Genomic DNA, 26,896 nt, shown 5'->3' on the forward strand with positions numbered 1-26,896 from the left:
GTAGGCTTCGGTGCCGAGCCAGAAGGCAGGGCGTCAGAAGCATGGTCTCAGTGCTGACTGGAGCCCGAGGGCACGGGTTGGACCGGAGCCTTCTTCTTTTGTGGAGTTGGGTATTGGGACGAGGGGGAGCTGTACTCAAGGTACGTTGTCCATATGGGATGTCGTCCTCTTGGTCGGAGTCGAGCTCTGGGATGGCGATCGGCTCCTGCTCCTCCTCGGTTCCCATGGCCTTGCCGGCCTCTTCGTCTGATTGGTGTCCGAAGATGTCCAGAATGGAGCTTGTGTGCTGGCTCTGCATGTCGCAACGTTGAGCCCGACGGTCGAAAGAGTCTTCTTGGAGCGGAAAGGCAGACACGAATCGCAGTCCTGGAATTTACACACTTCGTGTGACTTGGCGCACGGGTATTTCGCATGACACAGAGGGCAAAATTTAAAGGGAGTTTGTTCCATCGACTGCAGGACGGCAAGATGGCCTTCCACAAGCTTTGCGATCTAAAGTTTTTGCAAGTAACAACGATACACAATAAAAGTAAAAACGCGATTGAAAACAATAGCGTCAAGGGTGAGTATCTTGCGCACCGAGGGAAACCGAAGGAAGTGTGTTGAACCGGAGCGCAGCGATAGACATCCGAACCGGATGGAGAAAACAAATCTAATAATGGAGTCAATGCCCATGCGCACCATCATCAAAAGGAGGAGTCGCCTATCTCGTGACTGGAAAGACTTATATGAAGAAAAACAAAGTGCAAACATCCGGACCCAACACTAGATGGTGAGCTATGCACAGCATGTATTCTACAGCTCACATGCCTCGAACATTACATTATGTCTTGACAGCCAGAAAGATTATGTAGATATGCTGGATGGATAGTTGTGTGCCTGCATTCTTTGATTGTGATAATAGTACCTCTCACCATGCACTCTCTGTTGTGTTGCAATATATAAAATGCAAATATAAAGGTTAAAAAAATATATAGCAAATGATTGCACGATGATTTTAGTCATGTGTGGCCTTCATAAGCACAGCCATGCAGAAGATGCATGTTGAAGAATAATGCATCCCTTCAAATCATTAAAATAATTTAAGTAAGTCTAGTCATGAAACCAGTGAGTTGGCAAACTGCAATGTCCGAAATGATGGGTATGGAGCAAAAGTCATGAAATCTATGAATGAACTATCAAACAACAGGGAAGGGGCTTCGAAGGAGAGAAAACATGACGCAACAGATCAGACAGGACACCAAGAAACTATTTTCTGACTAGTATATTATTATATTTCTCGGTGTGCGCACGCCATGGCAGACACATGCAATATAAAGATACTTTAATATTCTGGAACCAGCAATCAGATTCCACAAAGTTTCAGGTTTATTTAGTTCTTTCAGATTACAAACGAATAAAACCATTACATCAGTCCATCATCATTGCTGAAAAGCAAGAAAGAAAGAAAAGATAGAGATAGAAACAATTTAAATCTCAAATACAAATATAAACGATTATTTTAAAGCAACATGGATAAAATGTGCCTATTAGTGATCTAATTATCACTACTTGATTTGTATTTTTATTCCTATCTGCCAAGCAGGAGTTAAAATCATAGAGATTGAAAAGGAACAACATGAGACATTAGTTGTGTAACAATTTGTGAGCTTCTCATGTGGAACTTACATTAATAGCCCTAAACAATGGTAGTATCTTATTTCTCGGCATTTTTGTAAAAGTGACAAAATAGTAAAATATGCATACATGTTGCAATAAGATGCTACTTGCATAGTCAGACTGCTGATCAAAATGTAACATTATTCCATTTCAGTATTACCTTAGCAATAATGAGAACTCAGTCTAAATTTGGCATAAAGGTTTAGGGAAGCTACATGATCTTGAGATAAAACGTGTAGCCCTTAACACTTTTGTTAGCTAGATAGGTATTGCATCTAGGAGTCAGTGATATTAGCTCAGAGTTAAATATCCTCAACCAATTAATGAAGAGTAGACTTAACAATGAGTCAATCCCTGGCCTGTTATGTGTTAGGGGAGAGAGTTAGATATCGGGTAGATGCCGGTTATAGCACACGTATTTTTAATGTTTGAGACAAGGAAGTGATACAATGAAAACCCTAAAAAGTAAATTTCTTGTATCTCTAAAAACTGCCACATCAGGGTTAGTCTGTAGCTGTAACCAGAAAAGTAACGGTATGCGCTATTACAGTAAGAGATTCTTAAATATTCAACTATTCATGGTGGAGCAGTGGAGCGGTAGCTTCACGAAGTGCCAATAGTGATTTACAAATGTTTCAACAATAGTCATCCAATTTAACTCACGCTGTCTCCAAAGTTCTGCCCCATTTAGTGAGCTGCTGAGGCACCCAACATTATAAACAGTCAAGGCAGCTGAAAAAGTACAACCCACAAACTTACGCTTAAAAGACTGTAAGCCAGTCAGTGTTGCACTATGAATGTTTATGGATTTGTTTACCTATTAGGCCCACTTCCTAGAATCAGCTAAGCAAATTCTTAGATAGTCAAACTCCGAAAATTCGGTCAATACAGATCTTTTTCAATTTTTGCTTAGGGAAAGCTGGCTTCCCAGTATGCTTGGCATTTCTTGTACTGCAGACTGTAACAACGTTTTATTTATCTTGAATAGCATTTTTTAATAATTTGTTTTAATTGTAAATCAAATAAATACTGACCCCGCACCATTTCTGTTTTTTATTGTTATCTTTAAATGTACTGAAAACAAAACAATCCCATATATCCCTAAATCAACAGAAGGTACGAGTGGATTCACTACTAGCTGGCAAGCAACCTATCCAAAATCTGCCTGACCGTATGGAAGCCGTAATTAATTTTGATAAACATATCGGTTGTTATCATATGTACTGAAGATGTGCAGCCGTTTTGGTAAGAAATACCTCACGCTAGAAGAACAGATAATATGTTCCTTGGTGAGGCATCAATACACATGAAAGGGAACATGGTTGCTGCCTAGACGATATAGGACACATCATAATTTCAACACAGTATAAGGAGATGTATCTTAGACCAGCATTAAAGGAGCAACGCCTGCCCTTTCTCAAACGGGTTACCTGCAGACTCCAACAGCAAATGCCGGCTAGTAGCGGTTTCTCTTTTTAAAACATAAATCTTTTCTTTCTATGGAACTAAATATATCTAAATTATCACACCTATGAAAGAAAAACACAACTATGAAAAACTGTATGCTTCCTATTTAGAATTGCATTTTGCTGTATATCTCTACAATTGACAACATCTGAAGAATTTACAATGTTCATAATGAAAGCAAAACTTAAAATAAATAGCATGCTACACTCGGTTTACTGTACACAGAAGATAATTATAGTAACTAGTATTTAATACAAAACATCAAGCTACTTTTTTATCAATATGACAGCTGATATATAACAAAAAGGAAAACAATTTAGTCTAGCAGACCCCTGGCATGCCCCAGTTCATGCTAAAATGGCCCACTATTATTTCTAAATTGAATACTGTCTGAGCAAATATACCAGTTTATCTTCTTTGAAGCAACATAGAGAACTACTTTAGGTTGTCTTCCTTAATATTCAACTTAAGTAAAATAATAGAATTAACAGATGCATCCTAAAGTTCAATCAAAACTACATCACCATTTCCCATTCCCTTTACAGACAACCAAAAGGAGTGTAGATGGTTTTATTTGAGCAAATCCCAGTAGTATTGTTCTAAAGGTTCATCTTTTCCTGAGTGTGGCAATCAATTGTGCAGTATTCTTCTTACTTTAAATACCTAGTTAATTTCACGCGTAGGGAAGGCAGGTTAACATATTTAATAACCAGGATTAGACTGTACAGGAATTTCCAAAAGAATAATGCGGTTGTGTGAAAATCACAACCTCCTTTTTGTATTTACATATCACCAGTACGCAATTACAACAGAAACTGCATGAATATCCTTCAATAATAAAACAACCTGATCTTAAGACCTTGAAAGGTGGAGCGTGGCAGGTTTAACTTACACACAAATTCCAATGGACTCTTTGGTAAACATTGAGCATAGATACTAGAACTGCTGCCTTTCCTTACCCTAAGATACAATCCTTGCTAACCAGATCATAAGTTTAGTGTTAATGGATGTTGAAAACCTTGGAGAAACATGAGGAATAGTGCAAATCTCCTGGAAACTCAAGTACCAAAGGCATCTTCAGACAGTTTTGTGCAAACTAATCTATACAAATGTTCTTTCATTTAAGGGGGTAGGAAGGAACCAACTCAAAAGCACCGACTCGTCTGGTCTTTGCCTTAAATTATTTTGCTAATATTTTCATGGTCTAACACTTGATTGGGCCAGGCAAAGAGCATTAGAGAAACGATGCTGAAAGGAGTCCCGGCATCATCTTATTCCTTTACTTTGGCAAAGAAATCGGCCACTTTGCTGAACTTTTCTTCCTGCTGCTCAAGCGAATCAAGAACGATACTCATAGGAGTCTTCTTCAAGCCAGCATTCTCCAATTGATTCTCCACCTTGTTTTTTAGGTTTCGAAGCCTCAAGGAAGCATGGATGAAAGCCACTGAAACAAAAATGACAAAAGTCAACAATACAACAGAACTTAGCCCCTGAAGCTTTATCCAAGTATATTAAGTATAGTATTCCTGCTAGGGCAAGCACTGCATAATTATTTCTGTCGTCAAACTGCATTTTGTTACTGAGACATCGGTGAAATGTAACCTGCGTTTTGGATCATTTTATTTACTGTACTTGCATCAACAAAATTATAACAAATATATTATAAAAAACGACAGCAAGTTCCCTGACTTACACTTTTGACTATGCATACTCTCATTATCGGCAGAAATTATTAAGGTCAGCATTGCCCCCCTCATCCCAGTCAATACAATGTGAAACGGCCCTGCCCACCACAGGTCTTTTACCACCCTTCAAAAAAACAAAGTCCTTCCTTTATGTCCATGACCTACAAGAACGTAAGGCCCCTTCCCCCACAGCCCGTACTGTGTTTCTTCCTGGCTTCTACAGACGGGTGTTACGCTTCTGTTATTATTTATTTGGAATGGTTTCCTTGCTTGTAAGCAAGCGGCGAGGTTTCTGCACCACTTCAGACGCTCTCCCCATTCATGTGCTTGGCTGGGGCGGGAAGCCTCTTTTAGTGTGCCGCCTCAGGACTGCCTAGGGGTTTCCTGACCCCTACAGTCTGAGCGAGTGTGCACATTTCCAGGGAAGTCTGCAGCCTGTTTTTTCAGCAACTGGATCTTGTGTTTGGTGAGGTTTGGTTGATGGGGAAAACAGTAAAAATAAGGAAGTGAGGCTGCCAGCTGGGCTCACTTTTTAGGTCTCGCCTAGCGTTGCTGCGCACATGCGTAGCTTCCTTGGCAAGATTTATTGCTAATGCGGAGTTTTAGAAAATGGCTTGAAGCCCCGCCCCTTACTTCCACTGGCTGGCGGCACCATTTATGCTAAACGGTGGCCTGCCTTTGGAAATAAGCTTTCTGGGGTGCCTCCTTTTCGCTTTTTTGTCCAGCCCCCGGACTGGCTCGCCAGCTTCACGGCTGTTGTGAAGACTTTTCGAATCTGCTTGTTTATTTAACAAGCAGATAAGAAAAGTCTTCACAACGGCTGTGAAGCATGCGAGCCAGGGCTACGGGCTTCCAGCAACCACGCTGCATTCACTCCTGGAGCATGCACCAGTCGGCTCTGTGATTGGTTGGCGGCAGGCAGGCACAGACCTCAGAGGCGCAAGGGGTCACGGGGAGGACACGGGTATTCCGTCAGACTGTGGGGCTAGTATCTTTGAGTACAGGAATGTCTTTACCTTGGAGCATGTGTTATTGCTTCAAGTTAATTTCCCTGTGCCTAACAAAATCAGTGTTCCGTCTGTAATGCCACTGGTGCTCATGTAAAGTGCTCAGATACTCTTGGTCGATTCCGTGCTATATAAAAAAACTCCGATTTTTTTTTTTATAAACATCAGTGACATTATTACTTATTTGCATCGTCCCCAGTCTTATTTGGAAATTTGAATGTAGAATTCACTGATAAAGTCACACGGAATCAAGCACACGCTCTCCGCACCCTCCCTCTGCATTGGGAGCTCGGAGAGCAAAGCTTGTGCAACTGTTAGAATGGCCAAGAGGGCAGCCTTAGGGTGCTAACACGCGCCGCCATTTTTAAAGCCCCTGTCCCGGCATTTACTTGTTTTTCAATTGCAGGCTGCCAGCGCCTGTTTTTTCACTACAGCCTCTCAATATAACTTACTGTGCACAACGATGCTCCTCTGATTCGTGACCGAGTGTTATTTGTTCTCGGGGTGCGCGTGAAGCACATGCTCTCCGCACCCTGTAGAAACCCTCAACATCCTGTGGTCCTGGGCAAAATAGTTAATCTCCCTGTGCCTAACAAAAACAATGTTCCGTCTGTAACGCCACTGGTACTCGTAAAGCGCTCACATACTTTCCGTCGATTCCGTGCTATATAAAAAACTCCTAAAAAAAAATTAAAGCTCAGCAGTGGACAGACGTTCGACTTCCTTTTCCCTTTCACGGCCAGGCTTGAGGTCGGGGTGCCACATTTGCCAATAAAACCCGACCTCAGGAACAGTCCGACAGGTTTTGGGCATAAGTGACTATATGGCAGTAGGTGCCAGGTTGAGCATTTCCTTTCACAATGGAGGGCTCGGGTAACGGATCAATGGGTGTTTTCAGTTGTTCAGGGGAGGTACAGGATTCCTTTTCGAGAACTCCTTCTTCTTGCTCGGTTCTGTTCTATGCCTCTGTCCAACGATACTGTGAAAAGGGATGCTATGCTGTTGGGCGTAGAAAAGCTGCTGCAAAAGAACGTGATTATTCCTGCCCCTCCTCTTCAGCTGGATGAAGGTTTCTACTCCACTCTTTTTCTGGTGCAAAAGCCCAATGGATCTTTCTGGCCCATTCTCAATTTGAAGCAGTTGAAAAAGTGGGTTGTGTTGAACCACTTTCAAATGTTATCCTTGCCATTGATAATTCCTTTGGTTCGGATGGGAGATTATCTGGTGACTAGATTTAGATGATGCGTACTTCCATGTGCCCATCCACCTCACCAGTCAACCTTTTCTCCGGGTGTGTGCGCAGGGATGTCATTTCCAGTTTCAGGCACTGCCTTTCGGATGGTCAACTGCTCCGAGGACTTTCACAAAGGTATTTGTTCCAGTTGTCGCTCTTTTGCAACTTTTTTGATTTTCTGTCTTCCCCTATCTGGATGACTGGCTATTTTGTAATCAGTGCTTCCTCTCTTTCAAAGGTGTATATATAGGGGGGTTTAACCCAAACATAGTCACTGGGACCTGGGTTGTATAAATACTGAGAGGAAGGGGTCCCAGCGTAGGTGTGAATAATAATTATACAATTTGAAAAAAGTCTATAGAAACAATGAATGCAACCACATTGTTTTAATCACAATGGGAGTAGGTATATTAAATATAGTATCACTTGATTACATATTATAATCGGTTGTACAGTGCCCCAAGGAAAGGAGGAAGTGATTGGGTGAGGATAATGCGATAAAGGGATAGTGACGGTAAAATCAACCAAGTATCAGAGCTGCATTGGTAAGTGAATTTCTATACACAAAACAAAAGACCATAGGTTCAATACATAAATCACCACATGTCATACTTCACAAAATACATTAAATGTCAGAATTCTGGCGTGAAGTTGACGACCAAGAAGCTATTGTCAACGTTTCGACCCTCTGTAATTTGCAGGAATTAGTGATGCCCTTGCTGCGGGGTCTTCATCAGGACGGGGTGCGGGGCAGGCAACCTAGTCAATATATATTAGAAAGAATTATTTTAAAATGGGGGATTCCCAAATGGTCGTATGACTCAACACAGTTAGATTAGGAATCATGCGCACACAGAAAGAGAAGGAGCATACCGTTCTAGTTAATGCTCATGTTGTAAATTGAGGATAGGGCTTGCGTCACCATGAAGTTATTCATTTCTTAAAAATAAGGAAACAAAAATATGTGGATTTACTAAATTGGCAGAGACCGTTGGGTCCGAGAGTGGCGGAACAAACAGGTCTGTTGTTCCATTAGAGGGCATCATGGTGCCTGATAATGTATATTATCAACTTACAGTGAAGACGTTTTGTAGAGCGGTGGAGGTCGAATCTGGCCCGGGGATGGTGGCTTTGTCAGGGTCTAAAACAGGATATTAATGTATAATTAAAGTCCATGCAGGATCGGTATATCCAGTATTACTGAAAGTATGGACCACGCTTACCAGAATTATAAATTTGTTGGCATAGGGTCCGGGGGAAATAATTGTGGTAGAAATAGTCACTTCGCGGGATCTGCGAAATAACACAGAGAACTAGTCACACATGTAAGTATGCAATGCCCGTTGCAAATTAACATGGATTCGGAGTTCGTATTCCGAATCATTGGATAAGTTAAAAAGGGCTTACCCGAGGTATTGGGTTTGTTGACACAAAGTCGGAGAAATAATTATGTTGAACAAAAGACCTTTCCGTGATTTCTGTGAAGGAACATGAAAAAGGGGAGTCTTAATTACATGGTTTGGATCGTAGTTACCAGCTAACAGGAAGCGGGGAATCGAGTATCACGCTTACCCAAAGTATAGTTTTAGTTTGGCTGGTTCAAGGTCCACGAGTATAATTGGTAACACAGGATTACTCCATGGTATCTGTAGAAAAACACGGAGAGGAGGTTGTAGACAGCGAGTTCGGGTTGTAATTACGGGTTACGCTACAATTAGAATCGCTACGGAGATAAACTTACCATACGCAGACTGGATCTGGCATATAGCTCCGCTCGCTCGTGTCTGCAATCACGGACTGAGCTTCCTGGTTAGATCATTGCTATAGTAACCGCATCACGTGACTCGGGGCTAGCGTATCGACATGGTAGAAAGACCCGGACGTATATTTAGAGTACCATAAGACTAAGCTTATTGACGACTATTTTTAAGAAAATTGACGACTATTTTTAAGAAATCTGGGTTGTTATCCGCGTGATAATTATAAGAATTACAATTACAGGTTCACTGTAAAACGCTCTTTACTGGATTTGTGTCCGCGATCATTGAACACACACATAATTGGCAGCAAGAAATGGGTGAGTTGGTGATCACAATTAAAATAAGTTAGTATAGCGTACCTGTCACCAGATGGTAAAAACATAATATACATCATGACCAATTCAAGTCGAATTAATCAAGACATATGAGTGTGGCGTATATGCAGGGTGCATGTCCGCAAATAGTTGAACACAGATTAAATTAACCGCACATCATGTGATAGGTACGCCAGATAAACATATTCATATTGAGATTACTGACCTATCATTTTATTGCGGTTAATTTAATCTGTGTTCAACAGTGAACCTGTAATTGTAATTCTTATAATTATCACGTGGATAACAACCCAGATTTCTTAAAAATAGTCGTCAATTTTCTTAAAAATAGTCGTCAATTTTCTTAAAAATAGTCGCCGATAAGCTTAGTCTTATGGTACTCTAAATATAAGTCCGGGTCTTTCTACCATGTCGATACGCTAGCCCCGAGTCACGTGATGCGGTTACTATAGCAATGATCTAACCAGGAAGCTCAGTCCGTGATTGCAGACACGAGCGAGCGGAGCTATATGCCCGATCCAGTCGGCGTATGGTAAGTTTATCTCCGTAGCGATTCTAATTGTAGCGTAACCCGTAATTACAACCCGAACTCGCTGTCTACAACCTCCTCTCCGTGTTTTTCTACAGATACCACGGAGTAATCCTGTGTTACCAATTATACTCGTGGACCTTGAACCAGACAAACTAAAACTATACTTTGGGTAAGCGTGATACTTGATTCCCCGCTTCCTGTTAGCTGGTAACTACGATTCAAACCATGTAATTAAGACTCCCCTTTTTCATGTTCCTTCACAGAAATCACGGAAAGGTCTTCTGTTCAACATAATTATTTCTCCGACTTTGTGTCAACAAACCCAATACCTCGGGTAAGCCCTTTTTAACTTATCCAATGATTCGGAATACGAACTCCGAATCCATGTTAATTTGCAACGCCCATTGCATACTTACATGTGTGACTAGTTCTCTGTGTTATTTCGCAGATCCCGCGAAGTGACTATTTCTACCACAATTATTTCCCCCGGACCCTATGCCAACAAATTTATAATTCTGGTAAGCGTGGTCCATACTTTCAGTAATACTGAATATACCGATCCTGCATGGACTTTAATTATACATTAATATCCTGTTTTAGACCCTGACAAAGCCACCATCCCCGGGCCAGATTCGACCTCCACCGCTCTACAAAACGTCTTCACTGTAAGTTGATAATATACATTATCAGGCACCATGATGCCCTCTAATGGAACAACAGACCTGTTTGTTCCGCCACTCTCGGACCCAACGGTCTCTGCCAATTTAGTAAATCCACATATTTTTGTTTCCTTATTTTTAAGAAATGAATAACTTCATGGTGACGCAAGCCCTATCCTCAATTTACAACATGAGCATTAACTAGAACGATATGCTCCTTCTCTTTCTGTGTGCGCATGATTCCTAATCTAACTGTGTTGAGTCATACGACCATTTGGGAATCCCCCATTTTAAAATAATTCTTTCTATTATATATTGACTAGGTTGCCTGCCCCGCACCCCGTCCTGATGAAGACCCCGCAGCAAGGGCATCACTAATTCCTGCAAATTACAGAGGGTCGAAACGTCGACAATAGCTTCTTGGTCGTCAACTTCACGCCAGAATTCTGACATTTAATGTATTTTGTGAAGTATGACATGTGGTGATTTATGTATTGAACCTATGGTCTTTTGTTTTGTGTATAGAAATTCACTTACCAATGCAGCTCTGATACTTGGTTGATTTTACCGTCACTATCCCTTTATCACATTATCCTCACCCAATCACTTCCTCCTTTCCTTGGGGCACTGTACAACCGATTATAATATGTAATCAAGTGATAATATATTTAATATACCTACTCCCATTGTGATTAAAACAATGTGGTTGCATTCATTGTTTCTATAGACTTTTTTCAAATTATATAATTATTATTCACACCTACGCTGGGACCCCTTCCTCTCTTTCAAAGGCTCAAGGGGCAGTCCTCTCAACCAAAGAGCTTCTCCGCACAATGGGCTTGAAGTTGAACTTCCAAAAGTCGCATTTAGCTCCAGTCCAATTCATCCAGTTCATTGGTTCGCTCTTCTATACCTAAATCCCTCGATTGGTGGTTGCACACTCCAAATCCGGAGAGGGTTCTCCCCTTTCGGTTGTCTCTTTTGTTTGTGGGGTTGGGGTCTGCTCTTTTGGATTGGGAGTGAAAGGGGCAATGGTCAGAGGTGGACAGGGGTCATTTCTCCAACTGGAGAGAACTGGCTGCAGTATTGAAAGCAGTCCAGTTTTTTTTTCAGCCTTGGTTGGAGGGTAAGTGCCTCATAGTCCAATCGGACAATCAAGTGGCTCGTTCCAACTTGAATCGCCAAGGGGGCATGGAGTATCCACATCTGAATCAGCTGACGCTCAAAATTTGTTCCTGGGCGGAAGCTCATTTGTTGTCCTTAAAGGCAGTGTATATTCAAGGGGTTCTGAATTTTCAGGCAGACTGCCTAAGTCACAATCTTCCTTCTTCATTCCTGTTTCATCTGGCTGCTCCACTGTTCCTCCAGATAAACTACCGCTTTGGCTTTCCCTGGATATATCTCTTTGCATCGCCCTGGAACTCTATACTCCCAGTATTTTACACAGAGATGGTTTGTCCACAGGCCTGGGCGGTGGATGCCATTGGTTCCGTGGACACTGGTCTTCTATTTGCCTCGCCCCCAATTCCGTTGTTTCCAAGGGTTTTTTGACGACTTGGGGGAGGGTATATCCGTGATCCTGGTGGCACCTTTTTGGTCCAGATGACCTTTGTTTGCTCTTCTGCTGTCTCTCTCGAAGGGTCAGTTTTTTTCAAGTTCCCATTAGATCCGTCCCCCTTGCACTTTCCGGTGATGTCTACAACTCAGTTGCTCAACCTCAGTCTAACTGCTTGGAACTTAAGAAGTCGGGTCTGGTGTCCTTAGTCTGTTCTTTCCTGGAGACAGAGCAGATTCAGTATTCTATGAAGGACTATACCAGGGTTTCTTATAGGAAGCATTTGTTTCTATTACTTATTGGTGTTCCTCTAAATCCTTTGACCCCGTTTCTGTTTATCCTTTCCAGGAGGTGGATTTCCGGAGGGATGTTTTACTGAAGAAGTAGTCTCCTTCAACCCTCTCTGCTCAGTGGGCTGCCTTTAAATCATTTTGGGGTGCCGGGAGTGATTTGTCTGCTGTTATTCCTTTGGTCTACCATTTACTGAAGAGTTTTCGGTTACAGAACCCTCGTCCCTCGATTAGGGTTCCCTCTTTGGATTTGCCTCTTGTGTTAAGGGTTAGCAGTGTGAGCCTTTTGAGCCTTTGGATTCCACCCAGTTGGTTTGGTTGCCTGCTAAATTGGTGTTTCTTTTAGCCATCACTACAGCTAGGCGTAATGGGGAGTTGGGTTCTCTGGTCATTACTTACCTGTATCTGCGCACTTTGCCTGATAGGGCGATACACCATCCTTACCCTGGTTTTATTCCTAAGAATAATTCTACATTTCATTCTGATCAGGGATAGATTTTGTCTGTGTTACAGGGTGATGATCTGCAACCGGATCTTTCCTCCCTTGATGTTAGACGTACTCTTCTGTGTTATTTGGATTGCACTATGGTATTCAGAGTTTTCAATTCCCTCTTTGTTGCTTTTGTCAATGTTGACAAGAGTAAACAGGTGTCTGTTTCTACTTTGAGTCGATGGATTTGACAAGCTATTTCTCAGGCGTATAACTAGGTTGGTGAGTCCCCTCCTTCTCAGATTCAGGGTCATTCCACTAGGTTGGTCTCCTCTTCCTGGGCTGCGGTTGGTGGGGTGTCTATTCAGGAGATTTGCCTGGCTGCTACATGGGCCGTCCCTCACACATTCTTTGAACATTACAGGTTGGATGTGTTGATTAAACGTTGTGAAGACAGCAATGCAGTAATTATTGTGCCTGTATTAAACAAATTTTGTAACATTGTAAGTTGGTGCAATGTGTTTTATTCACAGCTTGTGACATCTGCACGTTGTATTGACCGGAACGAGTAGGACTAATGAGGGGGTGATGACTCCATTACTTACGGTAACCTTCATTACCTTAAATTTGGTTCCCCTCGTCCCAGTCAGCACCCATCCCTCCATGGTGATGGGTTCTGCACCTCCTTTCTCTTGTGTCTTGTTACTAACAGAAGGGAATGTGGGGGGAGGAGCCTTAAGTCCATGTAGGTCATGGACATAAAGGAATGACTTTGCTTTTTTTTTTTAAGCCTGTTAAAAGTCCCGTGGTGGGTAGGGCCGCCTCACATTAGATTAACTGGGACAAGGGGGATCATATTCAGGGTAATGAAGGTTACTGGTAAGTAATGGAGTCATTTACTACCATAGATTAATGATATCAAACTGTGGTGCTAGTCGGAAGAGAGGGTTGGTAGTTGCCAAAGTAAGAGCAGCCCAGCTTGGCTGTGGTGTGAAAAATACTAATTACAAGGAAATTTTATTAAACTGGGGTCTCCAATTCATCCCTTCATCGCTCCAAATGAATAACCATGAACTATGCATAGAATGGCCAATGAAGAGCTGCCGTTTCGTGGCAATTAAGTTAAATGGAAAAGCAGAGAAAACTCATTCATGTTTTGACCGCACAATCACTGTGACATAAATCGGCAGAGCTCCCACTACAAAAAACATGGGGCTCCCATGCCCCATTTATATTTGGGGGAACCAGTGATTAACCAAAGGAGGAAGGAGCACCTGTTGGATTCATCAGTGACAGGGGCCAAGCTGTCAGAGGACAAGCATTGTTAATTTGTCGAGGTTAAGGGCAGCCCTTCTGATAAAGCTTTTTCTTGCACCGGTTTGCTATGCCAGGCATGACATTATCCAATCTCAAAACATCTCCTTTAAATCACGTAGGCTGTTTGCTGTCCCCCCACAGTCCTGATGAAGACTCGTGTGTGACGCCCCATGTGCGCTCGTCCAGGGTTAAAACGTCGACTAATAAGTGGATCTGCTGTATTATTATTCTGTATTAAGTACTGACAAATGCAGTGTACAGTTTTATAATTGAAACAAGCATAGACCACGTCAAATCATTGTTTGTATTTCCCTTTGTATATAACTGTATAGTTTTGTTGGTCACTCTTGCGCCGTAAGCACTGAGCACTAAAAGTCACCACTTGCACTGAATGTTCACCTTTTGTAGAGTCTAATTTTTGTACAGCCTATCTTGAAACTCATACATGATATACGTATTTATGAATGACTACAATTTATAAAATAGTACATAAATACACAGATGGTTTTGGATTCTGATGTTAACTTTACTTTACAATTCTACATAATCTATGAGAAAGTATAAGAAATATTGTGCACCCGAATGAACCAATTGTTAATAATATTGAGGCATGACAGACCTGGCAGGGAAAATCAAGAGTAGCTATCACAGGTAGAACATTTCCCGAATACACAGAGTATTCACAACAACCACAGGTGTTCAGGGAGGAGGGTGGCCTCATAGGAATCTACAGCATTACATGCCACAAACAGATGCTTACAAGGTAAGTAACATTTTCCTTTCATGGCATGTGTAGCTGTAGATACACATGCTGTGCACAGACTGTAAAACAGTCTTCTCAAAGCAGTGGCTCAGCCTAAGGTTGTTGCAGAGGACTGGAATAATGTGCACTGGACATGCCAGGACATCCACACAGTAGTACTTTGTAAAGGTGTGAGGAGTGGACCAGGTAGCTGCTTTACATATGTCAGCTAGTGGTATATTACCTAAGAAAGCCATGGAAGTCCCTTTCTTTCAAGTAGAATCGAGTCTGGGAGGGGCAGGCAGAGATATTTTAGATTTGGCATAACGAGACCGAATGCACTTGACAAGTCAACAAGAAACCCCAGTCATAAAAATGGCCCACCCCTTATGAGGCTTAGGATAGGAAACAAACAACGGTTGTGTCTTTCAAAATGTTTTTTTATCAATGTAGTACAAAAACGCTCTTTTAACATTCAGAGTGTGCAAAGAGCGTTCTGCTACAGACTCTGGATGTGGAAAGAAGACTGGTAATTCAATTCTTTGATTAAGGTTGAAGCTGGAGACCACCTTTGGGAGGGATTTGGGATTGGTTCTCAGAACCACTCTATCATGGTGAACTTGGTTAACCTGAAAGAATGCCCTCGGGTCACCAGGCGCTCTATAAATCTTTAAATAAATAAATGGTTCTTCCAGTGTAAGAACATGTATCCCACTAACTCGTCTAAGGGAAGTGGTGGCTAAGAGGAAAGCTACTTTCACAATAAAAATTGTAATAGGCAGGAGTGAAGTGGTTCAAAAGGAGGGCCCACAAGCCTAGCAAGAACAATTTTTAAGGTTCCACACCAGAGCAGGGGCCATCCAAGTTGGAATAACTCGTTTAAGGCCTTCAATGAAAGTCTTAATAACTGGTACTCCAAGGAGCAAAGCGTACTGCCTATTCTATAGGTTGGCAGCCACAGCAGCCAGACGCAACGTGTAGGCGAGGCTTAACTTCTGGAGGTGAAAGAGGTAACAGACAATATCTTGTACCGATGCTGCCAATGGGTTGATCTGCTTGGAAAGGTAATAGTGTGCAAAACGTTTCCATTTGCCTGTGTAAAAGGCCCAGGTAGTAAGCCTCTGTGTATTTTTAAGAATAGAAATACACTCCTCCAGAAGGTTTAGGTTAACCAAACTTAGATCTCAGGAGCCAAATAGCAAGGTTTGGTTGCTGAGGATTGGGGTGTCGGAGAGTGTCGTGATTTTGTCTAAGAAGGTACAGCCTGTTGGAGACCTTCTCGTGAAGAACTAACAAGGCCTCTTCCAGGGTGGAGTACTATGACTGGCGTGTTCAGGTTGGAGCCACTAAGATGAGAGTAAGGCATGTCTGCCTAAGTCTGCAGTCCACAAAAATCGTAGGAGCGAGAGAGGTGAAAAAGCGTAGGCAAATATCCCTGACCAGTTCATCCATAGTGTATTGCCCATGGACTGTGGGTGTGGTAACCTGGTGGTGAAGTTTGGGCTTTTGGCATTTTCAGTGGTGTCGAACTGATCTATTTGAGATGCCCTCACCACTGAAAGTATGGTGGTAGAACCTAGTGGTGAAGTTCCCACTCGTGGACTTGTTGATGCATCCTGCTGAGCAGATCTGCTAGATCTTTGTCCGCCTCAGGAATGTGCTGGAGAAGCAGAACACACTGTGATGTATTGCCTACCTGTAATGCTTTGGGCTACTGCTGACAGCTGGATGAAATGTGTACCCCCTTCTTTCTGTAAATAGAACACAGCAGTCGTGTGTCTGTGAGTACTTAGACTGTCTTGATCTGAATGATCAAACAGAATGCCCGAATGGTGAGCTGAATAGCAAGCAGTTCCAGGTAGTTGAAGTGTAGGGACTGTTAGGCAGACCACATTCCCTGAACAATGAGGTGATTGAGATGCGCACCCCAGTCAGTAGGTGCGGTATTCACGGTGATGGTGTCCTGAGGAATGCGGAATTAGGTCAAGGAAGGGCCACCCTTGTGTTAGATTGTGTACATTCCACAATTGCTGAGAACAAGATGTGCGGCTCCCCACCAACACTAGATCTTCTAGACGACCCTCCGCCTGGCACCACTGTGTCGCTAGGCACTCTTGTAATGAATGCATGCACAATTTAGCATGGGGGAAACTATGGCTATGCAAGACGCCATCATTCTTAACAATTGCATCACCATTTTGACAGTTACCTGGCGATCTGGCTGAAACGTAGATTTTGAAATGCCTGTACCCTTGCAGGTCTGGGGTAAGCCTTTCCCACCCAAGCGTCAAATAATGCCCCTAGAAATGGCTTTACTTGGAGGGGCTGGAGGTGGGAATTGGTCACGTTGATGGTAAAACCTAGGCTGTGTAAGGTGTGGATGGTGGTTTGCATATGCATTAGGCATTGTTGGTGGGTGGCTCTCTTGATCAGCCAGTAGTCCAGTTAAGAGAAACGTGGATACTGCTCTACCAGAGATGATTTGCGAACACTGGCAGATATTTAGTAAAGACCCTAGGCGCTGCTGTAACCCCACAAGGGAGTACTTTGAACTGGAAATGATGTTCACTTACCATGAATGCGCTGGATGAATGGGAATGTGAAAGTAGCTGTCCTTCAGCTCGAGGGCAGTTAATAAGTCGCCTTGTTGCAGCAACGGAATGACATCTTGTAGAGTTACCATGTGGAAGTGCTCTGACCGAATGTACCTATTGAACAAGTTACTTACCTTCGACAACGCTAGAGACTAACTAGCCCCAGATTCCTTACCTTAGAATTATCCCCAGGCGTCAGACTGGCTCTGGAAATTGTTTGTGAGCAGTGCCCCTGCGCGTCCGCAGGTGGTGTTGTTCGGCTCCGCATGGAGTAGTCCGTGCCAGAAGTGATGTATGTGGTGCCTATAAAGGTGCCAGGCCAGCGTGTTGACATTTGTTTCTTTTCGCGACTTTCCAGGCAAGGAATGCAGAGTCACGAAGAACACTGACGACTAGTGTGGAAAACTAGAGCCCTGAAATGGAAACAGCCTTTAACTCAGAAATCTTTTTGCAGAGCAGAGAGGATGGGTGAGTCCGTAAGGAATCTGCAACTAGACAGTCTCTCTACCAAATAAGGCGGTACTGAAGGGAAGTAACCTGTTCAACTAATAGAGACTTCTAGTCGCAGATTCCTTGCCTTAGAATAGATACTCAAGCTATAACTGCCAGAGTTGGGGCTGCAAAACAATTCCACGCTAAAATCATCTGCAGGACCGAATTGGCAAAGTACATCTCACAATGTATAGGAGTAACGGTCCAAAAGACATGCATTGTTTTTGGACTGCAGTGCTGGTGTGGTGGAAGAAAACATTCTCTTGTCTAAGGTGGCTGGCCTCTTCGATGCTCTATCAGGTCGAGTGGTAGGGAATGAGTCAGGGTGTATGCGGGAAGTGGAGGCTTGGACCACCAAGCTTTCCGGGGTAGGGTGTTGCGTGAGGAAATTAGGGTCCCCTGGGGCGGGGAAATGGTGGCGAGCAATTGTCATGTTCATAGGAGCCCCTATGCTGGACTTGGACCAAGTCCCAAGCAGGACGCCCGTAAGTGCTTTATTAAAAGGGAGAGGCGGTTCAGAGGGGATCACTCCCAGCTGAAGCACCTCTGTCAAGATGTTAGTCTTGACTGCCACTGAAGGCAGGCTAAGGTCTAAGACCTGGGTCACCCTTCCCACCATCATAACAAAAGAATACCCGTCTCCATAGCCACAGTAGGAGAAGAGACCATGGCAGCATCTGGATAGGTGTCCAGTCCACTGGCGCCCACCAATTCCTTACACCAATACATGGTGGGGGTCTAGGGGATGGTATTCCTCAGGGTTCAGTGGCCTCTCCCATTCCTCCATTCCTCTCCAAGTCCTAGCCCGTAAGAAAAGGACTTGGGCTCTGGTCTGAAAGGCAAGGCTCCAGTCGGCGCCAGAGTAGGCATCATGCAACGCCCCTCAGGCTCAGTGTAGCAGCTGGGAATGAGAATGGGAAAGGCGCTGCTGGAAGCGTCAACATCAAGACCAGCGATGGTGAAGGTCGAGGTGGCACAACCGGCACCGATTTAGACCTATCTGCAGATCCAAGGGTCCCAAACGGCACAGGGGGCAGACCCACCAACGGGGAACCAGTAGGGGCCCCTTCTGAACCTGTGGGGCCCAAAGGCACCCCAGCGGTGTCAGGCCACTTAAATATGAGGTACATGGCCCTATTAAATTGGCAGAGTTGAGCAGGGGTCTCTCCGACTCCCGGACACTCAGGGAGGCGCGAAACCGGCTCAGGCACAGGCTCAACTAAAGAGCAAGGCCTTGAATGACAATGCTCCCTTGTCTTGTTGAATTACTTCGATGGAAACGGTGAAGTCGAAGACCTCCATGACTTTTTACTTTTCTTCTTTTTGTGGGACTTACCCGAACACCCGGACGATTTTGACGACGATGAAGGGAAGATGGCTCCATGACCGATCCCGGGATCTACCTCTCGGCCAGGATCAAGACTATTGAGGCGTCGCACGTCAAGCGGCAAGGAGCTTGAGAGACCGCTCCCAGGTCTTTGCATCGTGGCTTCACTTTAAGCACCAGAGGCAAACAAGATGTGGGTCCATCACCAACATCTGTCTTTGATAGGCACGGCTTGAAGCCAACTTTCCTAATGGACTCCCCTTCCACACCGGGAGAAAGATATAACAAAAACTTCAACAAAAAGTCAAAAAAAGGTCAGTCAAAAAATGACTGGTGGTAGCTCTCCAGATCTGTGCTGACTGATGCTAAAAGAAAAGAACTGATGTCCACGCTGGGGAGGCACCTATGTAGACACCACACACATATTTACCCCCACCCCCCGTGCAACTGTATCAGCAGCACCCACTGAGCAGCAGATGTTGATGTTGGAGATGATTTTGTCCTCTGCCACCAATTCCTGTCCACCTTAACGATACTGCTCTGGGAGATGCCAGACAAGATCTGCCATCTGATCCCAGTGTGCGCTATCTTACCGAAACAGAAAGCCTATCAAGCTTGTGGAGAACCTACGGGCAAGAGAGGAGAAGCAGGGGAAGGAAGAGAAGGGGGAGGAAGGAGTGAAGGAGAGAGATGAGCAGGAGCCAGTGGAGTAGTGGCTCTATTGCGTCTCTTAGCCTTCTTGGATGTGGGTGCCACTGGAGAATGGATGACCTCCTCAAAAGTAAATTTCCTTTTCTGAAGGGCAGGATCCTTCAACATCTGCGAAGGCTTCGCCAGAATCCGACCAGTACCTGGCTGGATGCGGATAGGTTTTTCCTTAGTGTCCAGGTTTTCTTGGAGTTGCTGCAGGATTAGTAGTTTGGAGTCCTCCGAAGCAGTAGGGGATGCTGCTGTAGAGGGCCCTAATGGAGCTGAATAGGGGAGCCAACCACATTTGATCAATGTTATTCTCGGCTAAGAGTGTCTCAAGTCTGGCTGCTTTGGATCAGTGCCTCTCTGCCCTAAATGTTGCGATGCAGTGTGTTTCCACTCCATAGGCTTCTGGGCCACACGTTTCGAATCAGAGGGTGGCCGAGCGCACATTTTCAGATCCGATGCCGAAGCGGTGGTTGAAGTTCAAGGCTTCAAGGAGGATCTCGGCGCCGTATGGTGTTCGGGTGGTGAGTCCGGCTCGGATGGTGAGGCAGTGGTGAATCGGAGGCCTCAGGTATGGCACAGGAGCAGGAAGGATGTACCTTTTTCTGGCAAGCAGAGGGAGCTATAGTACTCACTGCGACCTTCAGAGGACGCTGGGCTAGCGGAGGTTCTTCTTCCTTGACGATTGCTTTGGAATCAACACTTGGCAATGAGAAAGCCGCCTCACCCCCGACAGATGGGGTATCTGGGTGCTCAGCATCTGACTCCTCCCTCTCTCTGAAGACTTCTGTAGTGTTATCATCTTCTCTTTTGTTAGCTTTTGATGCCGAGGTGATGCGGTGTGCGCTTCGATTTTGAAGGGTCTTTTTGTTTCTAAAGGCCAAGCACAGGAGTATTCATGGTATTCGGGGGCAAACACAGATTTCACACTTCGAGGACATCTGATCTCGGATACTTGGTGTGGCAATTGGGACAGAATCAAAACTGAGTTCTTTCCATGAAGTGGACATTCTCCACCACCATCGTGGTCTCCAGAAAGTTGTTGAGAGTTGACCAGTTTGTAATGCAAAGGCAAACGCAATTGTTTATCTTCTGCACCGACGGGGAACGGATCCGAAGGTCCGGCGAGAACAGCATGCAGGAACGGATCCGAAGGCCCGGCGAGAACAGCATGCAGCGTCGAACTAGAGATCACATAAACGCGTCTGCACCAGACAGCAGACGAAAAACAATCTAACAATGGAGCTGATGCCCATACGTGTTACCACTAATAGGTGGAGTCACCAGGTCCTGTGACTCGAAAAGACTTTTTGAAGAATAACAAGTTGTACACATCCAAGCCAAACACTAGATGGTGGCATTAATCACAGCATCTGTACAGTTACACACACCACAAGCATGTTTTTCTTCTCTTCCGTCATCCTGGAACTCCTAGCAAGCATCAATAATAACCCACCTTCAAGTGTAATACGCATCAAATATAAGATTGAAATGTTGTGTTTAGCAGGACATTCTCCATTCTTCAAACGTGAAGAGAGGCACTAGGTGCCACCTTATCAAGCAACTTGCACAGCGACCATCTTCCCCATGCTCAAAACCTCCTAACTTCTTATTCAGCATTCACTGGGCCACATGAGATCTCTGATTTGGGCTGAACGGGAAGAGATGCTCCACTACTGGCTAGAAAATAGGCCATGAGTGTAGGGAGCAGCCCTCTTCCTCAGTCCCATGGCCATATCCAACTCAGTCACTATGGCAGGTTCTGGCGTCTTTTAGCTCTGTTGGCACAGGCAATCCTACACTGAGGCAAAAATGGTAATTGAGGATCTCTCTAATGATCTAGAGTTGAAAGATGTAAAGATGTATTAGGCACCAAAAGCAATACAGTCTACACCTGAAAGGAACAGGTACAGAGATCTGACTTGTGCATGACTCACACTCCGTAATTCTGGTCTCTTGTGACAAGAACAAGCAGCAGAGGGAAGGTAGAGAGACAGAGAAATACGATAGGGATTACACTGTTCTTCAACCCCACTTGGCTCAAATCCTTAAGAGAAAACTGTTGAAAGTTCAGCTCCCTTTTAACAGTTTAATTCCATCACTTTTGATGAAAACATGAAGAATTGGGGGAAGTAAATCAGCAGACCCAGAGAATTGCTAGGTTTATCGACGGAGAAGAGGGTGCATCTTTTATTTATGTACCCATTTCTGGCACCAAGTTGGCACTTTCTCGCTCCCAGCGACCTGCTTGGGCCCCAAGACAGAAATAGGACATTCACACTCAACAGTTCTTAGTGAGGACATGTGGATATATTTCCTTTAAAATAATTTTGTTTTTAACTTACACAGCAAAGGAAAAGTGATCCCAAAGATGAACACCATAACACCTCCAAAAAGGGAGATAATAAAATAACTGGATACCAATATTGCCAAGACAAACATCATTGGGTACTGCTTCTTAAGTTTACGGATGAATTCTTTGTTATTTGACGTCCACACAAACCCCATAAACAGCGCTGTGACTACCAGGGTGCCAAGGATCATGTTCACGGGGTTCAAAAACCTACAAGAAAAGAAAAGATATGTCTTAGTTATATTAACACTTATATAGCATACATTTCTGATTTAACTGTGCAAAATGTACTGATAACAATCACATACTTTTTAAGTATTCATATGACTTGCAATGCTTCTTGGGTATTGCATTGGCCATTATATTAGCAATGGATTCTTTCAAAGGAATACTGTCTTCAATATGTTATATTCTTCCTGTGAACATCCATACATTTTTGGGAGCTAAGCTTTCTTAAATGAGTTGATGGAACTGATGTATGGAGTTCCACTGCTCAGTGGTAACCAAAGAGTACCGGCAACCTGATGTAAAACGTCAATCTGGGTTCAAAATGTCATCCTGTATAATCAGAGCACTGACTTCTCTTGGTGGTTCGAGGTTGCCTTTTAAATAGAGGTAAGATGGGGCAGTTTGGGATTGGCTATCTGGGAAAAGCGGGTGTTCTGAAATTAATGTGATGGGGAAGCACAGTCTATAGGGGCTTTGGAGGTTTGGGGTTATTTGTTGCTAATTCCCAACCCCATCACAAACATTGTGGCTGTATTCTGAATACATTGGACACAGGAAATTTATCATTAGGGTTGGTTATTGAGAAGGCTGCTTGGATCTACGATCTCTGATTAGTATTGTGGATAGACATAATGAGGAGAAAATTCTGAATTAAAGAAAAGGGACTATTTTCCCATGAAGATCTTGATGTGATTCTCATCCAGAAGCAACCAAGTACTGAAAGAGTCATATTTATTTCCTATTGTAAAAACAACATATTTCATTTCAGCTTCAGAAAACAGTACCATTTTGAATCCAAAATAGCAATCGGTTTCTGAAACATAAACAATCTTGCAAGTTCATGTGTAGTCACTTGCATACATCCCAAGTACTAGTTTGGCACATATTGAATGTGATTGAATGCAAATATGGTAACAATACTAGCAGCCCGTCCCGACGTTGTCCGGGTATGAAATAGAATGTGTGTAATGTGTGTATTTGGCAAGGGCAATTTATTTCAAAATCTCGCGGTAGACAAAATGTTTTGTTTCATTAGAATAGGGACGGAGAAGGACCAGCGGCAGCCCTGGTTGATGTTAGCAGGCGCGTGTAATTGGTGTAGTGATCCGCCGCCTGAGCCCGGCTACAGCCCTGGTTGATGTTAGCAGGCGCGTGTAATGTCGTTGAATGAGAGAGTTATCAGCCGCGGTTAAATCCGTTTAATGAGAGAGTTCAGTGACAGCAAGTAGGAGAGGCTGCAGTAATTGTCCCCGCAGACTTGCTCATTTGCTTGTTCCCCCGCTTGAGGCCCAGATGCAGGCCTGTTTGATGTTAGCAGGCGCGTGTTCCCCCGCTTGAGGCCCAGCTGCAGCTCTGGTTGATGTTATCAGGCTTGTGTAATTAGTGTACTGATCCGCCGCCGGAGCCCGGCTAGAGCCCTGGTTGATGGTAGCAGGCGCGTCTAATTTCGTTGAATGAGAGAGTTCAGTAACAGCGCGCAGGAGAGGCTGCAGTAATGTTACTTACCAGGCCTCCAGCTGAACGCGTTTGTCATGCCCCCAGCACACGGCCACAGCAGAGGATCTTCTGATTAATGTACGAACCACATGGCATGAAGGGCGGAACGTAGCACACGCCGCCAGCGTTTCTCATGCCCCAGCGTGCTCCTTTATGCGGCGCAATTGCGTTCACATGGCATGAAGGCCGGACACACACCCCCAGCGTTTCTCATGCCCCCAGCGTGCCCCTTGATGCTGTGCAGCAACGTAATTGGCGCTTGTATGTACGACTCACATGGCATGAAGGGCGGACACACGCCCCCAGCGTTTGTCACGCCCACAGCCCACGATGTGATGGCCGTACCACACGCCCTCAGCGTTAGTCACGCCCCCAGCCCACGCCCACAGCACAACGCAGACACGCCCACAAGGGACTACTTTGCTGGCACGGTTCTTTTACCTTTTAAATGTATACGGTGTCCTACGGTACAATTGTATGTCTTGCACTATATGATTGTGATGAACACCACTGATTCTTGAAAAGTTAAGAAAAACAATTTTAAAAAAAATGTATATGGTGGCCGTCTGCATAGCCTATGTCCTTCTGCTGCAACTGCCCTTTCCAACGCTGTATTGGGTGTTGTGATTGGTGCTGTGGTTACTGAGATTACCCGCCTCAAAGGTTTGGGCTCTCTCTTTATAATATTAGTATGGATAACAACATTTGCAAGTAGAAATATCTTCAAATTATAGGAAAATCAAGAAATATCTTTTCACTCTGCCTAAATCACGGAATAGGAAGAGTGGGAGTAAATGTAATTAGGCGAGAATGAATATACCTCTTTTTACCGCATTATGTTTTCCCCCGCAGGGAATTACAATGCAGTCTTTACAACGACGCATACCATTACCATGCAAGTCATAACAACGACTTGCGGAGGGGGGTGCTGGATGTTGGAATAGTATAATTTACTATTCCAACTCCAGTCTAAGCGGACAGTAGGGAAGGTGTTGGATTTTAAATCCAACACCTTCTACCCCCTTTGCAAGTCGTTGTTACGACTTGTGGAGTAACGGAATGCGTGGTTGCAAGGCGGTCGTTGTAACAACGGTGTTGTAATTCCCTGTGGGGAAAACTTTTCGTGATAAACGTTGTTTACCGGCGAGAACACATCCTCCGCTGTTTAAATGACCTGGCAAACTGTAACGCATCCTCTTTTGCCCTTACCCACACCAAAGACGTTACTTTCTGATAAGGGAAGTAAATACTTCTATTGTACCTTTAGTATTGATTAAAAGTAGAAATCGTTATACGGTGGTGATTCCAATAAGCAGACATAATGTTATTAGAATGGACAACGTTGGGTGGAACAGATTCACAAATATTTACACCCTCCCTCATCATGAGTGGTCAGGAAAATGGCTGGTACCCCCTCAACTCTGGAGTTACAGATAGTGAAAGTACAGATAACTCAGTTGTCGGTGCAAAATCCTTACCATAATAAGTTGGATCCCCGAGGATCCACTAATAAAATGCTAAATTACCCAGGGGAGATCATAAATTCCAGGTCCGAGTCCCCCATTAATTCTTATTTTCCTTAGTATTTTCACTGGAGATTTAAACTGGATGAAAGAAAACAAATCAGTAGTGTCCAGTGGATTATTCTAATGGGGCTCTTAACTGTGGTTACCGACCCCCTCATAATTAAGTAACCACCTTGTAATGAGTGCCTTATTATTAAAAAGGGTCGGGATATTACTTTGAAGTTCCATGTACAATGAATTATCCTAATTGGGTCTATCCTTAAGAGGGTAACTTTTGATTTTATTATGAGTTGTGGGTCAACAGCATCATACAGAAGTAGTGTGAAGTAAAATGTATTTTTGTACATAATTCCTGGACACCTTATTGGAGAAAACCGTCTTTGCTAGTGTTGCCACCCGCTGACAGCACAACCTCTTTATCTCTAGTTTATAAATAAGAGCTGTCGCTACCACAGCATCCAGATAGTCACCATGGCAGATATAATTGTGTGTAGATAGTCTCCCTAATCATTTTATCCATGCCCCCTTTCAACAACTTTAAAAATCAAGCATTGGCAAGCCAATAGGTCTTACCTTTGAAAGATGAGTGCTTATCTACTACAGCGGTTTGTGGAATTCAAGTAATGTAATACCGACCTTCATCGCTGACACAGTAGAATAACTATCCACACTTGTAAGCCTATTGGTTTAAACATATTATGTTCACAATAAATAACTCAGGCCTACAGTTTGTGATACATTTTCATTATTCTCATCATCCTCTACCCCATAGAAGGTCACATGGAGTAACCCACACCAAATCCTTAACAAACTACTGTGATCCGTAACTGCCCCTGTTACAAAATACCTAACTACCAGCTTCACATTGTAATGCCAATCCCCCTTTAAAGGGCCTTTGGCTTTTACATATGCCTTTAACAGTAAATAAGCCAGCTCTACTTCTGATTTTGTCATAACTTTTCACAATAAACAGATTAGAGCTATAGCCTTGATTAGTAGCTTGTCGCATAACCAACTCGGTCCTCCTGCGAGAAGCATAAACTTTCCAACAAGTGAAAAGTGCAATACAAGCACTCTCTTTCTTCAAAAGCACATAACTTCTGCACAATCAAAATATGTACACAGGGGACAACATTTGGGCAGAGCCAAAGTTCCTCTCTCGGTAGTCATAAAATTACAAACGTACTAATTACGAGTGGCAAAATAATATACAACCCTTCCTAAACTGGCACATCAAGGTTTCTCAAAGTGCAAATCTTCTAGCCCAAGGGATTGCCGCAAAAGGCGACCAGTAAAAATCTTGATGCATGTGCCCCATAGTGATAGGGAAACCCTTAACAACTGTACTCATTTCATGACACACATCGTAAGCCATTTCTAAAGGGAACAGTAAGAAAGCCATAACGTTTAACTCTACGATTCAAATAGACGTGTTTTAAGTTGCCCATTCCAGGAAACTACAGAATGAACCTAGAAAACACAAATATACTCATAAATGCATCCGTCAACAG

General features: G+C 43.7%; 1 protein-coding gene across 4 annotated transcripts in view; it reads right to left on the bottom strand.

The window, feature by feature from the left end:
- Positions 1–1,323: 1,323 nt before the first annotated feature.
- The window catches only part of ARL6IP5 (ARF like GTPase 6 interacting protein 5), a 111,161-nt gene continuing 85,588 nt past the window's right edge, over positions 1,324–26,896 (bottom strand). For 2 of the 4 annotated variants that reach the window (XR_013601122.1, XR_013601123.1), the window contains exons 2-4: positions 22,127–22,344; positions 2,964–4,570; positions 1,324–2,915 (exon numbers count right to left, since the gene is read on the bottom strand). Coding sequence is in view for 2 of the 4 variants with exons in the window: in XM_078661472.1 (XP_078517598.1) it covers positions 4,398–4,570; positions 22,127–22,344 (391 nt within the window). In the remaining 2 variants the exon portion in view is untranslated. Of the gene's footprint in view, positions 4,571–22,126; positions 22,345–26,896 lie in introns of all 4 variants that reach the window. The other 2 variants (XM_078661472.1, XM_078661473.1) reach the window with 1 other exon arrangement.

Source organism: Lissotriton helveticus, chromosome 9 (assembly GCF_964261635.1).
Source record: "Lissotriton helveticus chromosome 9, aLisHel1.1, whole genome shotgun sequence".
NCBI classification, from domain to species: domain Eukaryota; kingdom Metazoa; phylum Chordata; class Amphibia; order Caudata; family Salamandridae; genus Lissotriton; species Lissotriton helveticus.